At 40.6% G+C, this 15,604-nt stretch overlaps 1 protein-coding gene across 2 annotated transcripts in view; it reads right to left on the bottom strand.

The window, feature by feature from the left end:
* The window catches only part of FRMPD4 (FERM and PDZ domain containing 4), a 331,755-nt gene extending 316,855 nt beyond the window's left edge, over positions 1 to 14,900 (bottom strand). Inside the window, exon 1 of one of the 2 annotated variants that reach the window (XM_059839760.1) lies at positions 14,743 to 14,900. In XM_059839760.1, coding sequence (XP_059695743.1) covers positions 14,743 to 14,786 — 44 coding nt within the window. In that variant the 5' untranslated portion in view covers positions 14,787 to 14,900. Of the gene's footprint in view, positions 1 to 14,738 lie in introns of both variants that reach the window. The other variant, XM_059839763.1, reaches the window with a different exon arrangement.
* Positions 14,901 to 15,604: the final 704 nt, after the last annotated feature.

Below are 15,604 nucleotides of genomic sequence, written 5' to 3'. Positions count from 1 at the left end.
AAATCCAGAAGGAGAACAAAATTGGGGCTATATTGCACTGGGAAATGCCAAACCCCAGTTTTCCAACTGGATCCACAGGGTAAATTTTAATGCAGCTGGTGAGACCAAACCATTTTACAGTTACTGAAAGAATGTTTTAGGTAATTTAGAGACCTCAGAACATTTACCATTCACACCTTTCACTTCCCATGCTGTAGCTACAGAGCTATTCAGTTATCTAATCTGGCAGTCTGGAGATAAAAAATACTTCATTTTTGTGACTGTGGATACTGAGTAGTTATGTATGTCAATGCAAATTGTGTATGCTGTTCTACTATCGTGGCTTGTGTCAGAAATGGTGTGCCCAGCAGGACTGGGACAGTGATCATCCCACTGCACTCAGCTCTGCTGAGGCCACACCTTGGAGCCAGTATTCAGTTTTGGGCCCCTTGCTACAAGAAAGATGCTGATTTGCTGGAGTATGTCCAAAGTAGGGCAGGGGAGCTGGTGACAGGTCTGGAGCACAAGTCCTATCAGGAGTGCTGAGGAAGCTTAGTCTGGAGAAAAGGAGCCTCAGGGGGACCTCCACAACTCCCTGAAAGGAGGTTGTGGTGAGGCTGGGGTCAGTCTCTTCTCCCAGATAACAAGGGACAGAATGAGAGGAAATGGCCTCAGGTTGCAGTAGGGGATGTTCAAGCTGGGTGTCAGGAAAACTTTCTTCACAGAAATGGTAGCCAGGCATTGGAATAGTCTACCCAGAGAAGTGGTTGGGTCACCACCCCTGAAGGTATTAGAAAGTACATGTGGCACTTAGGGACTTGATTTAGTGGTGGACATGGCAGTGCTGGGTTAAGGGTTGCACTCAAGGATTGTACAGGTCTTTTCCATCTTAGATATTCTGTGATTCTGTTTGACTTTCAGTCCAGCTTGCAGGGGGCAGGAATGTTAGCATGCTCAGAGCATGGTAAACTTCAAATATTCTTAAAGATCTCTGGAAAACACTAAGGGTCTTAACTGTAAGAGGTAGTCAGTCCTGAAGTGGTTGAGTGGAATGGTAAGCAGGTTCTACACATAAATGTTTAGAATATTCACCAAAACTCCTATGTGACAATGCTTCTCAAGCAATGAGGTTACCCATTTTCCTCATGTTAACTTTAACCACATGCTCTGACTGATGGAATGCTCAGGCAAGCTGAAAGCTGAAGAGCACACTATCACAGTGGGCATGCAAAGAATGAAAGCCATGCATGAAGCAGAGCTCCCATTCACCAGCCCTGTCCATAAAGCGAGACCACCACTCTCACAGGAGGCCACAGAGGGAACATCAGCTGCCAGACGAGGGACTAAACCTGAGTGGCACCTGTCCAGGATAAAGGAGGTGTTGCACGATATTTTCCAACCTCTTGAAGGGATTTTTAATGGCCACATGTAGCTAGAACTTCAGTTCTACAAGGTTTCCAAAAACTGACAGGATCTTCATAGCTTTGTTCTGAATTTTTTCATGCTATCATGGTCTTGTCTCAGAGGCAGAGTGGCACATCTTTAATTGCTGCTGAACTCTGCAGCACCTGGGAGCTGCTGGAAGTTTGCCATCTCCCTGCCAATAAGACCTGGCTCAGCTACTTTTTTAAGCTCTGACAAGATCTCAAACTGGTGTGATGTTGCTGCAAATGTTGATAATGTAGATAATCTAACACCTTTATTAAAAGCATAAGGAAAATTTATAGTTTGGATTTTTTTTCCTTTGGGCTTTATTGAGCAAGCTGCTCAGTGGATGAGATTGACAAAAATGTGCAAAGAACACGTACCACAGTGTGCATGGATGCCTGATCGTGTGCATGGATGTCTGATCATATGAATTTCATTTTGAAGAGCTGACAGGATGCTTGGACAAGTCATTCTTTGTTGCTTTAAGTATGTGAAAGTGCTCTGTGTTGTTTTCCTGTATTTTTGCTAAGGCCACTTGCTCTTCAATTGCAATTCATGTTATATATATTTTTTTATTATTTTTCTTATAAAGAAAACTACTAACATCGGTCGGTAAACATATCAAACAAATACAACAGCTTACTGTTTGAAGAGAGAAGTCCCTCCATTGCGTGTTCTGCTAGCATAGGATGTATTAATGGTGAGAAGTTAAAATCACTTTACCTCCAAATGGCTGTTCAAATTGTTATTTGAATTAACTGCTTTCATTAACTTATGGTCCGAAACCTAAGCCATAAGTGATAGTTTGAGAAAATAAGCTGAACACTCCCTCCAGCATTTTTGTCTAGGTTAGTAGGAACTGAAGTTCTGAATGGCATTCTTCTGGTTTTACATAACATTCACCTGCTTCTCTAAATAACATTTTTATTTCAGTTATGTCTGAATCAATTGGGCTAGGACAGTAAAAGTGCATTAAATGAGCCCCCAATAGACATAACACAGCAAGAGTAATACATTTTTATACTTTCAAATCAAATATTGTGAGTGTCTGGGGGAAGAGGTTTTATTGCATGCTAAATGCAGGACTTGGAACTGGCAAGTCTTCTTCCATCTTGGTCACTGACCTACCTAAGAAATCTGGTGTTTGTTGTGTATGTGGTGACAGTGGCAATCTACATTTAAACAACTCTGAAATGACACAGCCCTTCACAATTCAAGCTACAACCAGCCCAGATCAGCTGGGGAAGCTGTGGGAGCAGTAAGTACCACCTGCATCAATGGTGGCTGGAGCTGGGCTCAGAAAGGCTCAGGTGAAAGACACCTCTCAGCCAGGTTCCAACTGCCCAGAAAAAACATCTTCACAGCTTTCAGTGAGTGACCATCTGTGAGTGACTCTAGCTGTCCTCTTCTCCTCCCTGTGGAAACTGGTGCTAGACTTTGCAATTCTCACGATTTTTTCGATTAAGTCAGTTTTTGTGCTTCTTGAGCAAGCATTGGTTTTCTTTTTTTTTTTTTCCTAAGTGAATAAATTCTAATCCATCTAAAGTTCAAGGATGTGGAGAGAGAAAAAAAGGAAGGAAAATCCTACCTTAGCTATGAGGGACGACTTATCTCACTTTACAGGCAAGAAATCCAATAGAATCACTTGCCTGAGGACCAAGAGTGAATGTGGCAATGCCCTATCTCCTGAATGTCCAAGTTGCAAAATTATCTTTCACCAAGGCCAGCTGTCATTTAACATAGAGAGCTGCCTTATTTTTAAAGATAAATAATTAATGGAAAAAATGAATTAACTTCAATGGAGAAAAACACTTCTTTCCAAATGGTTGAAAGCACATTTGCAATATGCAAAACCATCTTTGCCTCCTGGAAAGACTTTTTTCCTGTCATGAATTTCTTTGTATAAATTAAAATCATCCTGTGCTGTGACAATGTTTTTGGTATCTTATCTCTATTATAGCTAGTCAAGAAAAACATATATTCTACCAACTCTTTCCAATTACAAACTAAAATTCTGTTGAGACTTTTCCAATACAGTAGGGGTCAAATCTTTGGAGAGGGTGAGCAGCTGGGACTCCTGTGGCTCAACTGATTAGCACCATCTTACTTTGGAGCCTGAATTTTACACAGTAAATGATCTTATCACCTACCCGGGTTTAGAACTATTGCGAGTTAATAACAGCACTGCAGCCATAGCTGCAAAATATTACACAATAAAACAAAATGCATGGAAATAATCTCTCCTGAGTGCCAATAATTTAGATTTACAGAGTAATCCATATGTATTCCAGCTCCTAACAGATTGCCAAAATACTGTTTGGAGACTTCTATTTCAAATCTAGTTCATTTTATTATCATTTCAGAGGTTACAAAATTGAGGAATAAATTAAAAAGCTAAAATGGGGAAAACAAACATTTACAGATTGGATTTAGGCATTCAGACGTGTGAAGCAAAGCTCCCTCTTTTGAAAGGACTTCATTAATGTTTAATTAGCTGAGTTGCAAACCAGAGCTCACTCCCCAGTGTCCCCTTACCCAGGCACAGCATGAATTTCTCTCCCTCACGAGGGGGGAGGCTGGCTTTGTGGGGTTATTTAGCAGCATCTCAGGGATGGCATTTTTCAGCAGCTGGTCTCAGGGCACTTCACAATGTCATCATAATTGTCACCAGTGCAGTCAGGGGATGCGTAGGGTACCAAGCAAAACAAGGCAGGGATCTGTGTGGTGGCAAGATACAGGTCTTTGTTGTGTGAATTTATGGAGGTGAGGCGTGGCATTTTGAACATCATTTTGCTCATTGGCTGCTTGGTGCCAGAAAGGAGAGCCCACTGTTATGGACACAATGCTCATGGAGTGCTATACCAATATTGTATTTTTCTAGGTATAGACAATTACTGTAATATCTCAGGTGTTCAGGGATAGGTCATTTTTCACCAATTCACCGAAGCACAGTAATTTCAATAAACTCTTCACAAACAATGATTCAAAAAACATTAAGAAGTAATTTTCATATAATTTTAGAAATATTGTCCAAACTTACCAGAATGCTGTAATACAGAAAGTCTATTGCTTAAAGCTATGGTTCCTAATAACTCTGACCTTTTCCATGGCACGAGTCAAATACAGAGATTTCACACTGGGCAGGACAAAGTGTCTCTGAGCTTCACCAAAAGAAGACCAGAATACATTAACACACATTAACCTCCTTGCATCTTTCCAGCTAGAGGCACTATGTTAATGGGAATGCCCACTGAAATCATTTGAGTTGTGCTACTTTCCCTTTGCAAAGTGTCCAGTTCACTGCCCTTGGACTGGTCCCTTTTTTGTGTGTATTGCAGTGTCTGTTATGCTATACATGAAATAGGCTTAACCAGAAGACAAAATAAAATATGACCATGGAAATCAATTTGGCCATTGAGTTGAACTTGCCCCATGTCTGCTGTACTTGTCTGCACAGCCAGTGTGTTTCCAAGCCTCAGTCATGGGGAGCAGAGCCCTGTCTCCAAGGCTCCAGCAGGTCAGAACAGCAGCACCCCTGCTCAGCTCCAGCTCTCTGCTCACTGCGGGCCACCAAGACAAACATGGCCTTCAGCACTTCACTGACTAGACATGATTTTTAAGAAAATTGCTAGATGATAACACATGATAACACACTTTGTAAATCTGAGGTTCTGCTTCGTATTCATATGTGCCTAAATGAATCAGAATATTTCTCCTAGGCCAGAAGTATACAAGTGTTTACTGTAATAAATGCAACTATTCACAAGATGGCTTGGAAAGCAAAGTTCTTTTCAGAATGTTATTGATACATGCTAGTAAATTGACTTCTGTTCATGCCAATATTTGAACTCACAATGGCTTACCAAATAAACCCCAAGTAATCTGAAAATTAAAATCTTGTTAATATCCTTTTCCCAAAGAAAGGCTACAGTCTTCATCAAACAGTGTATTTTTGTCAGAGGAAGTCAATTTTGGAAACCTTTAAATCCCCTAGGTTAAAATACTCATATTGTAGCAGACCTTAAGCAAACAATCATTGACAAATTCAGAGCTTTTTCTGAGATGAACTTTGAAGATAACATGCAATGGACAGTACAAAGTGATAGCAGCTCCAGCAAAGGTAAGGAAGGTAAAGGAAAACATATGAAGTGTAAATATGATGGAGCTTTCAGAAACAAATCTTGCTTTACCTTTGGTTACAATAACTGTCAGGAATAGTCTGAGAAAGAAAAATCTTTTCATTCTAGTATGGCACATTGCATTAATATCAAAGTACACAGTTTTAGATCCAACAGGAAAGGTTAAAAAAATATGTGATTAAAGAGAATCATCAAAGGAAGAAAGCCATAAAGGTCAGATATTTCCAGTTACTGACTGATTGGCTTGGTCAATGACAGTGATCATTAACTGCCAAGAAGTGCCCTTCCTGTCAGCCTCTCTTACATAAGCAGTGAAATGCACAACAACATGGATCAGAAGCTATTAGATGATCACATGTGGAAGCTGGTCTCTCCAAAATGCCGTGGCATTTACCATGCTAAATGTGATCCTGGTGTTCTTTGCTCTTTCTTTCTCTCTAGGTCACCCTCTTTTTTCCCCCATGCAGTCACACACATACGTTGGCTGCACAAAAACCCTGTGAGCATGCCACCAAATGGCTGGTGGCTGTCACTGTGCCAGATGAGAAAAAAACCTGAGATTGATCAAGTGATTAATCTTGCGTTAATATATAACTAAGGAGACATGAAGATTTTATAAGCAAGGACAAAAAGGTATAACTGGATATGATAAATTTTGTGTTCAACAGGAAAAGTGCTGGGAAGAGGAAAAACAAGTAATTATAAAAACAGAAAAGGATTAAGGAGATTTTTTTTTTTTCCTGCTGGGTACAAGCACCTGGATGGCAGAGAGCCTAGAACTGGATTACCTTTGAATTTTCTGAATTGTTTTCATGAGAGAAACATTTTTCACCCATATGAATTGGAGACAATCTTCTCAGAGTAGAGGAATACTAATTTGTAAGAAACCTTTCCTCCTATATAGATGCTCAGGAATATACTGACTGCTCAATGCTGCTTACTTTTTTTTTTTTTTTAATTATCTTCCTGAGTAGCTCAATAAATTGCACAGAAAAAAAAAACAAAAACCAAACCTTCAGCAAGGAAGTCCTGGAAAAAAATGCATTTCTTCCTTAAGTTTTAAGGTATCCTTTCAAAGCAACCATAACTGTTTAGAAATAAGTAAATAGCAAATTTCAAAGCTAAAAATACATGAGATTTTTCTCCCTGCCTTTGTTTATGATTTTGCAGAAAAGGATACAGTTTTCCTAGTGCCACATGTATTTTTTTCAATTCTTTGTTGTATTTGACTGGTAAAATTTTTTTTTCTATGTGGGTAAAATATTTGGTTATATAAACCAGTTAAACTGATAAGTAGTCACAACAAACCACAGCAATTTTTTCCTCTTGTAGGAGTCTGAAGGATTGACAGCTGGAGACATATTTTCCTGTGTCAGTATGTGCAGGGATGTTGAGCAATTTCTCTGGAGAAGACTGATGCTACTTATTTGTATCCCAGAAGCAACCTCCTCTGCTACCTGGTGCAGCTGGCCAAGGTTGGAACTAGGCAAGCACTCAGATGTCTTTTCCATTTGTTTAAAGCTCATTAGCATGCATTGAGCTGTGCTGTTCCAGCTTCAATATATCAACGTTTAGAAAACATTAATGCCGTACTGTTGAAGTAAAAGAAAACTAAGTCTCATTTGAAATACAAACATGTAATGAAATGCAGCCCGTTGCCCCCCTTCAGATCCCAGGGACTGATGACAGGATCTCAGTAAAACCCCAGGCATGCTGTGAAACTCTGACGTCTTTGCTAACCTGTATCTGTGGAACCACGGGTATTTAGGAGCAGCTGTACCTCCTGCAAAAGGTTCCTCCTGCAGCACCATTAAAGAACTGTTGAAGCTTTTAATCTGGAAGCTCCTGCCCTGGGAAGCTGAGTTTGTGAGGCACAGCTGTTGCACAGCCCCCTCCAGCAGTGCTGAAAGGCATGGCTGAGAGTGGGGTAACCCAGGCTGGGATGCCTTTGCCTGGGCAGCCCAAACCAGGAGCTCAGAGCCTCCTTAACCCCATCCTCCCCAGGCAGAGCGTGGTGGTCCCTCAGCCGGTACAGCCCCATGAGGGGCTTGCAGCAGCAAGGCTCTGGGGCACCAGCAGGGCCTTTGGCCTCCCCTGGGGAGGAAGGACTGGCTGGAAAGGCCTTAAGTTCATTTCTGATGCTGCTGTGGGCTGTCACTCACAGAGCAGAGAATTTGTCAGCAAAGCCTCAGTGGGACCAAGCAGAAGTATTTGGAAGAAAAGGATTCCTGAATAGCCTGGGCTGCAACTGAAGCCAGCAACCATGCAGGGATAACTTGCCTTGGCATTACAGAACTCTAACCCTGAAGCCCTGGGATAAAAAATATGTTATTTAAATGAAGGAGCAATATATAGCATGCATTGATTTTGGAGGGAAGTTATTTATTCAGCATTTCAGCATGCTGGGAATGTTGGTTCAGCAGGGAGAGGCTTCTGAAATGCTCCCCAGACTTTACATGGAGGATCATCTCAAGAATAATTAGCTCCTGTGCCTGTTCATCTGGAAAGGCAAGGGGTCCATACGGACACTGCAGGTGTAGGTAGAGGGCAACTGCTGTGTTAGAGAAAGCATAAGCAGGCTGACTGATGACAAAGACATGACCAGTCTTTGTGTTGATAAATGTAAGGTGTTCCCTATTATAAGAGTTTTGTGGGCTTGTTTTGTTTGGATTGTTTTTTCACAAATTGTTTTTCACAAATAAAGTGCATACAGGAAATGTTTAAATGTTTAAATATTTAAATTAATTTTTTTTCTCTATACTCGTTCTCTGTGAACAGCAATTAAATTTCCTGGCAGGAATACAAGTGATAAATATGAATTGCATTTTGCGTGGTATTTATAGAAAAATAATTTTAACATTTGTATTCACAGAATTAAATGTTCTTTTAATAGTCAGTCATGTCCCCTCAGAAAGAAGAGACTACAGCTCGTGACTCTTATCACTTGATTTTTGGAAATTGTTTGCAATGGGCAGCAAGTGAACAGCAGATAAAAAATTAGTGCTGAGATTCTACTAATGACTACACTAAATATTATTATTTTTCTTCATAAACAGAAGGGAAAAATAATCAAGAACATTTGATATTAAATGTTTTATAGCAATGTTTTGCTTTTGATGGAAAGCTCATTCTAAGATACATGCATGTATGCATTAGTTAACAATATGTACCTCCTATGGGGCAACTCATAGGATAAAACTTGAATGTTGGTCATGCAAATAATTAACTATTTCAGCGTGACATGAACAGGGTATGCATGACATGCAGCATACCCATAGCAAGAAATATTGCAGATGATTTACTGCAAGGGGACAAAAGGGCTGTAACATGAACCAATAATTTCTGCACTTAATCCAGGAATAAAGATAAAAGGAGAAGACAAAAATACAGTTAACTCTTCCCCAGGGTGTTTGAATGAGGAAAGTGCTGAACTGTGAATCAGAATTGAATAGACAGAAACATTAGCTCCTTTCAAAAGGATGTTTGCCTTACAGAGATCAGATATTGTAATAGCACAGATCTGGCTCCTTGCCTATGCTTTGCAGCATGCAAATGAGTATTTTCCTTTTTCAGCAGCTCTGCAGTAAAACTCACCATGAAATCACAGAAATATACTGAAGAGCTCTCTGCAATGACCACCAATTCTGCTACAAAACACCAGAAACTGATGCCTGATTAGCAAAGCTGCAGGTAAGGACCCTCTCTTCCCAACTCACTGTTAGTGGAAACACAAGCAATGAATACCTCTGAAAACAGTGCTCAAAAAGCACATTATCAAAGGTGACTCATGATGCAGGCAGGTGCCAGACAACCATTAAAAAAAAAATTCAACCTGCTATTGAATTGAGATGCACAAGAACATGTTTTCATGGTGGACTGCAGAGGAGAGTTACCCTGAGTTCTGAGAGAGCTGTAGTCTGCTTAACACCAGAATGTCTCAGCCCACAACAAACTCTGCTCTGCCACATGCAGACCCTTGCCTGAGATATTTTGATACTGAGATTTTATTGCAAACTGAAACTGAACAACCTGGTGATGCTTTCTGCAGCTGCACCAGCTAAGAATATTTAAATTTCAGAACCCCTGAAAGCCGTGTTTCAGTTGGGTCTCCCAGTTTGAAAGACCAACAAAAAGCTGGCCAATCTCATGACACAACAAAAAAATGCCTTTTCAGTTTATTAACTTTGTCAAGACTGAAGTTGCCACTACAAACTGTGCCACTGGCAAGTTTGGGTATTAAAGTGGAAGGAAGGACATCAAAGAGGAGGGAGACAAATGTATTATTGCCAATTTAACCATGTATCTGATTCCCTAATAGAATCTTTCACGCTTGTTCTGTAATTGCCTGCAGCTCTCTTGATTTCATCAACATCAGTATTTTGCTTATGTTTAAGGTCTGCGACTTCTGAGAGTCACATTAATTTATTTTTCATAAACTACTTCTAGCATATTTCCTCTCCACTGTCCTGTTAACATCATCACAGAGTTATTCAGAGTGGAAGGGGCTTCTGGAAGTCTCTCTTCCAAACTTCTGCTCAAAGCAGAGACAACATAGAACACATTGCCAGGTGACCTTCTGCCAAGGCTATCAGTCCCTGGCCTTTTCCAAGAAGAGTACCATTTGTCATAACCCTTTACTTTCAGCTATGGGTCACCATCTCAAAAACCACCACTATTTTCCTGTCCAACAAGAGCTCAGTGCCCCATGTCTGAGAGCACCCATCCTTCCACAGAAACAGGACAATGGTCTAGTGTGAGGTGATAGCCATAATCACTTACACTGCTCTTAGCTCAGCTGGAACAGCTGAGTGAACCAAAGGATTCCATAATCCCAATATCCCATCCTTTAGAATGAATGTAAGCTTTGCACTAGATTCAAACACAGCATATCTCAGATTAATGGTGAGCTGTTTGTCATTCCCATCTGTACCTTCCCAGTAAAGTATCACTTACAAACTTGATCACAGAACAATTTTATGCATTTGCAATTTTGGAGACTTAACCACAGTATGCAAATATTTCAAGTACAGAAATGGTTTCAATGTTTATTCAACATGAGCATGTAGGAAAAGAGAAAATAGCAGGCATGAGATATTTAGGGCAGCCACTGTGAATTCACTGTAGGTCTGGGAAGACTGTCAATACTGAGGGCTTGTGGCAAAATGCTGTGAAAGTACAGGAACAAAATCAATTTTAGTCAGATTTTTTCCCTCTCAGTACACATGCCAAAATTATTTACAAGTGGCTTATTTAAATCTAGCCAGAAGTCAGCTATTTCAGTGGCCTATTGAGCAGAAAAGATCTCCTGTGTCAAGGAAGGTCACAGATCCAGCTATATCATCCAGATGATCTCTCTGACAGAATATTTGTAACACTTGCTCTACCTTGCCTTTGTTTCAAAGTGGTGGCTTGTGACAGTGGGTTTTACTGCCATTTTTGTTGGCATTGGCTAGAACTTGCTGTATCCTGACACAACCTGTCACATAATGATGATGAGCATAGTGTGAAAAGAAAACAAACCAAGAGAGAACAACACATCTTGTCTAGAAGCAAAAAAAGTCACTAAGACCACCCTTTCAGACACCCTCATCTAACCTGAAGCTAAAAGCTGCTTTAAACACCACCCACACTGCAGTCATAGATTTCCTGCTCAGCACCTCTTCATAATCTCAGTGCAAACTGCTGCAAAAGCCGGCAAGCTAATAGCTGATCTGGCTCGCTGCCAGGCTGAGTTTGACTGTCCCCTTTTGAAGTCTAGGGCATCTCTGCATTGGCAAGTAGCACAGTGTGATTGGAGTGGATCTGCAGAGTGCAATGGTGGGTACACAGCAGCTGAGGGCCAACCTGTACACATTTTAGGGATATTACTTCAGACTATCTCTGGTTTGTACCCTACACAGGATGCTGAGTGAATCCCATCTACTTGGTTCAGCAAAGGGACATGCAGTTTGTGTGCTCCAAGACCACTTCATTCACACTGAGAATGCAAGTACAGTAAACAGGACAGAATATTTTCTTCCTGGGTACATTCCTGATCTGTACTAAACTGCTAATACAAACACATCTTGGGATCACTTAGGAGAGGTCTTGGTCCAGGGAAATCCTTTGTGTAGGAAGAGATTCTGACTGTGGAGATAATAAGCATCATTAGCTGCTCACATTGTCTGTACACAGCTAAACACAAAACTAGCAAGTTTGACGAACCACTATGAGAGCTAGTAAATTATTTTTCCCTCTTTATTGGAAAGGTGGGACTTAAATGTTACAAAGAAAAAGAGATTCAAATCAGGAATTTTTTTTGTAATTTGAAGGTTTAACAATGAGCAGTACACATCACTGGTTTTAGAATCCTTTACACTGTTAGCCTGTTCTGTCAAGTTTTGATACTAATTGGCTCCAAAAGTGTATTTTTTTGTCCCAGGCCATCACTGCCAGATGTTGTCATCTTCCAGGCATCTCCATGGTGGGACACCTGGTCTTATGATGCTTTGTGAGTCAGGAGTGGTGCTCTGGGGACAGCACTGTGCAGCTAGCTGCATAAGGGAGATGTTTACTGCTGCCAAATCACAGAAACCACAAATACTGTCTTCCAGTAAGCAGATTCCTCTGGTTAAACTCCAGCAAGTCCATTTCATAGTGAGTTTGATAGGCATTCAAAGAAGAGTGTGTCAGAAACAGAATCAGGAGAACACCCCAAATACAGGCATAACCCTGTAACCCTGTAACCCTGTAACTGTTGCCTGATATATTGCTTTCTTGGGAGTTTTTTTGTTGGGGTTTTTTGGGGTTTTTGTTCATTGTGATTTGATTTTTCTTGCTTTTCTCCATTCAGAATGCAGTGAAGCCCAGTTGTTTATAGAGATAAATGGCTTTCACAGAGATGAAGACTCAGCCATATATACCAAGGAACATATGTCTGATCAAGATTTGTGGCTATACCACAAGCAGATAGGGAGAGTCAGTGTATTACTGACTTTGGGGGATAGCTCAGTGCTCTGGAAAAAAACAACAGCCTACATCAGACTGAATTCTGAAGCAGATAATACAGAGGCTTGATGACTATACAAGAATCCTTATTTAATTCACTCTGTATCTCTGGCACTCCTCTTCCAGATAATCAAAGAACTGAGACTGTAATGACTGTGTCTGAATATTTCCTTTCTTTTTAAGCTTTCAAATTCTTTATGCTTGTTCAGGACTTGCCAGCTTTCTTCATGTTTTAAGGGGAATGTGCATAATAGAGAGTTCTGCCTCTTTCTCATGGCTCTATGGTAGAGCCTGCACAAGCTCTGCCCACTCATTCCGAGCATCTTTTGTTCTGCTGCAGTATGTTCAAAGAATTCCACTTGGAAAAAAAAAATAATTATCAGTTCTAAGCCTTCTGAGCATAACTTCAGTGCATATAAACTTTAAAACCAGCAGCTATTGTACAGTCTTTGGGTCCAAATTTGCAAACACACTTCCTGAAGCCCCCCTGAAATGTGAGGAAGCCTATGGAAAGATGAACCTATCTTTCCATCAATTTATTCAGCAAATCCTCCTGCAGGAGTTCAGTTGCTATGCCCCATTAATCTGGCAGTGGTTGCCTTGCTTTACATATCAGCCCAGAATTCCTCAAAGGCAAAGTGTCCAGAGGCTCTGGAAGACCAGGAGCAGCAGCATTGCCCCGAGCAGGTGCCGTGTGTGTGGAGCTGAAGCTGCCATCCCCCTGCTGCTCCCAAGACTGTGTCAGTTTGTATTCCATCTTTGTGTTTGTTTTCTTGTTTTGGAGTAGGGAAGGTGGAGAAAGGGAAATATTTGTGAATGTAGTTCTTTATTTTCAATCTTTTTTGTGTCTCTGTTCGTTCTTTTTGAAGTCTGCCCAGTTCCTGCATTCACCTGCTGCATCCAGAACGAGGGAGTAAGCTGGCCCCACAGCAGTGGCCCATCTGCCTTGGGGTTCATGGAGGGGAGGAAGGGCAGAGTTTTGTTTATAAAGAAACTATTCAGAATTCTGGAATTTATTTTAACATGCTCCAGAATATGCTAGCTTTTTCACTGGTGACCTACAAAGACAAGGTCACTATTCAAAAAATTTGCAGCATAGATTTAAAACTTAACTTTAAAAAAGAGTAATGAAAAGCAAACAATGCAGAAGGAATAGATACAGAAATCTGACAATATATTGTTAATGAAAATTTACAGATGTCTTTGGGCTTATTTTATTTTGTCACATTTGTGGAAAATTAAATAGAGGCAAAACAAGTTAAATCATTCGCGAGCAACCTACATTACTGAAAGATCCAGAGAAAATTGTTTCAGCTGCAGTCCAGTTCAATGGAAGAGACAATTCTATCCAAGTAGAAAGGGACCAGATGAGTTCAAACCTTTACAATTCTTGAAGATTTGGATTGTGCAAAACTTAGCTCTCCTGACACACTGTTATTCATTAAATTCTAGTTTTGCATCCAAAAAGATGAAAAATACCAAAGATTCAAAATGAGAAAACAAACAGTAACAACAACAACATAAGAAAACGAAAACGAACCCAACCAAACAAAAAAAACTCCAACCTGAGTTGGAGTTGAAGAATTTCCTTGGTGGAACTGGGAGCAGAATCCAGACATACCACCTCCCAGCCCTCCTAAGTATTGGACAACCTCTTTGAGCAAATAAATGCAGAGAGGCACTCTTTAAACAAGCATCATATCCTATGCTATGACCCAATATACATACAATACAGCGAAATCTTGAATAATTTATCTACAGGATGAGTTCATTATTCAAAGACAAGCATACCATGCAGTTTAATGGGAACTTGCTTCGTTACTTTCAGGATCTTTCAAATCCATTTGTGACATAAATACATGCTTACTAAAACATTCTTAAAACTGCTGAGAGAGTCAGCATTCTTTGCAGAAAGAAAATGCCTGATTCCTTTCTTCACTTTCTGAAGTTCACTGCAGTTCTATGGCATTTTCAATAAATTATCTAGAATGCCTGTGTTAGCTTGTTGAAATGCTACTTAGATTAGTTTAATTCAAAGGTCAAACTATTTTCAGTGTTTAACAAAGTCATTTCAAAACATGCCTTACCATTAAGGGCACAGAGGTGTGAGTATTCAAAACCATATTGCCCTTGCAAAGTCTGCATATATTTAAATATTTATATTTCCATTAGCTGAAAATGGGAAGAACAGATGTGTTAGCTTACTCACTGAATCACGGTGAAGATTCCCAAGGGATTATCATAAACATCCATTGTGTTCAAAGCTGATGGAAGCAGGTGGCAGAGTCCTGGGGCACGGCAGTCTGGGTTGGTGAATCTGTGCCTCCTTTGTGGCGCCCTCCACACACACACCTGCACACACACCACACACAGCCCTACTCTGTGTTTGCTGCCTGGCCTCGCCCCTTCCACGGCCTCTCCCAGGCTGCCTTTGGAGCCATGGACACTGCTGCTGGCTCCAAGCTACCAGAGGCAATGGGGGACACGGGGGGGTTCTGTGGCAGTGATGCTCCCGCACACCAATCCATGTCGATGCTGCTGACACGAGAGGATCAATGGGAAAATTGCAGTCCCGTGGTCTGGGCTATAATGATTTAATGACCATTTTTAAAACTGTTGGGTAGCTTCACCTTGAAACAAGCCTTGAGATTAACCTTAACAAATATAGAAATGTATGTTGATGCAGACTGGATCATGCGTGAAATGTTAAGCCTAATGTTAATGATGTGTCAGTGTCTGCCGGTGCAAGGAGAGATAGGCATAGTTGTGCTTTGTTTTCTTTTCCTTGGCTGGGATTCTTGGAATAGAACATAACTTTGGGGGTTGTAATGAAATAAAGCTTTCTTCTGCTTATGCAAAGAAAAATGTGACAGCAAGAGAAAGACTCTCCATCAGTTAAATATCACAGGACAAACAGTACAAAGCAGTCCACTAAAACCAATGAGTATATGTCTAAGTTTTCCTCTGCTAAGCTGAAGACCTCTGATTTTCAAAGGAGGATGCCACTAGTTTTTGAAAACTGTGTCTTTAACAGGATCCTACACATCCAGAACTTAAGCATCTTATAAAAC

The sequence above is a fragment of the Haemorhous mexicanus genome, chromosome 2 (assembly GCF_027477595.1).
Source record: "Haemorhous mexicanus isolate bHaeMex1 chromosome 2, bHaeMex1.pri, whole genome shotgun sequence".
Lineage (NCBI taxonomy): Eukaryota > Metazoa > Chordata > Aves > Passeriformes > Fringillidae > Haemorhous > Haemorhous mexicanus.
Note: the sequence above shows the minus strand (reverse complement) of the source record. Positions and strands in the feature narration are given on the sequence as shown.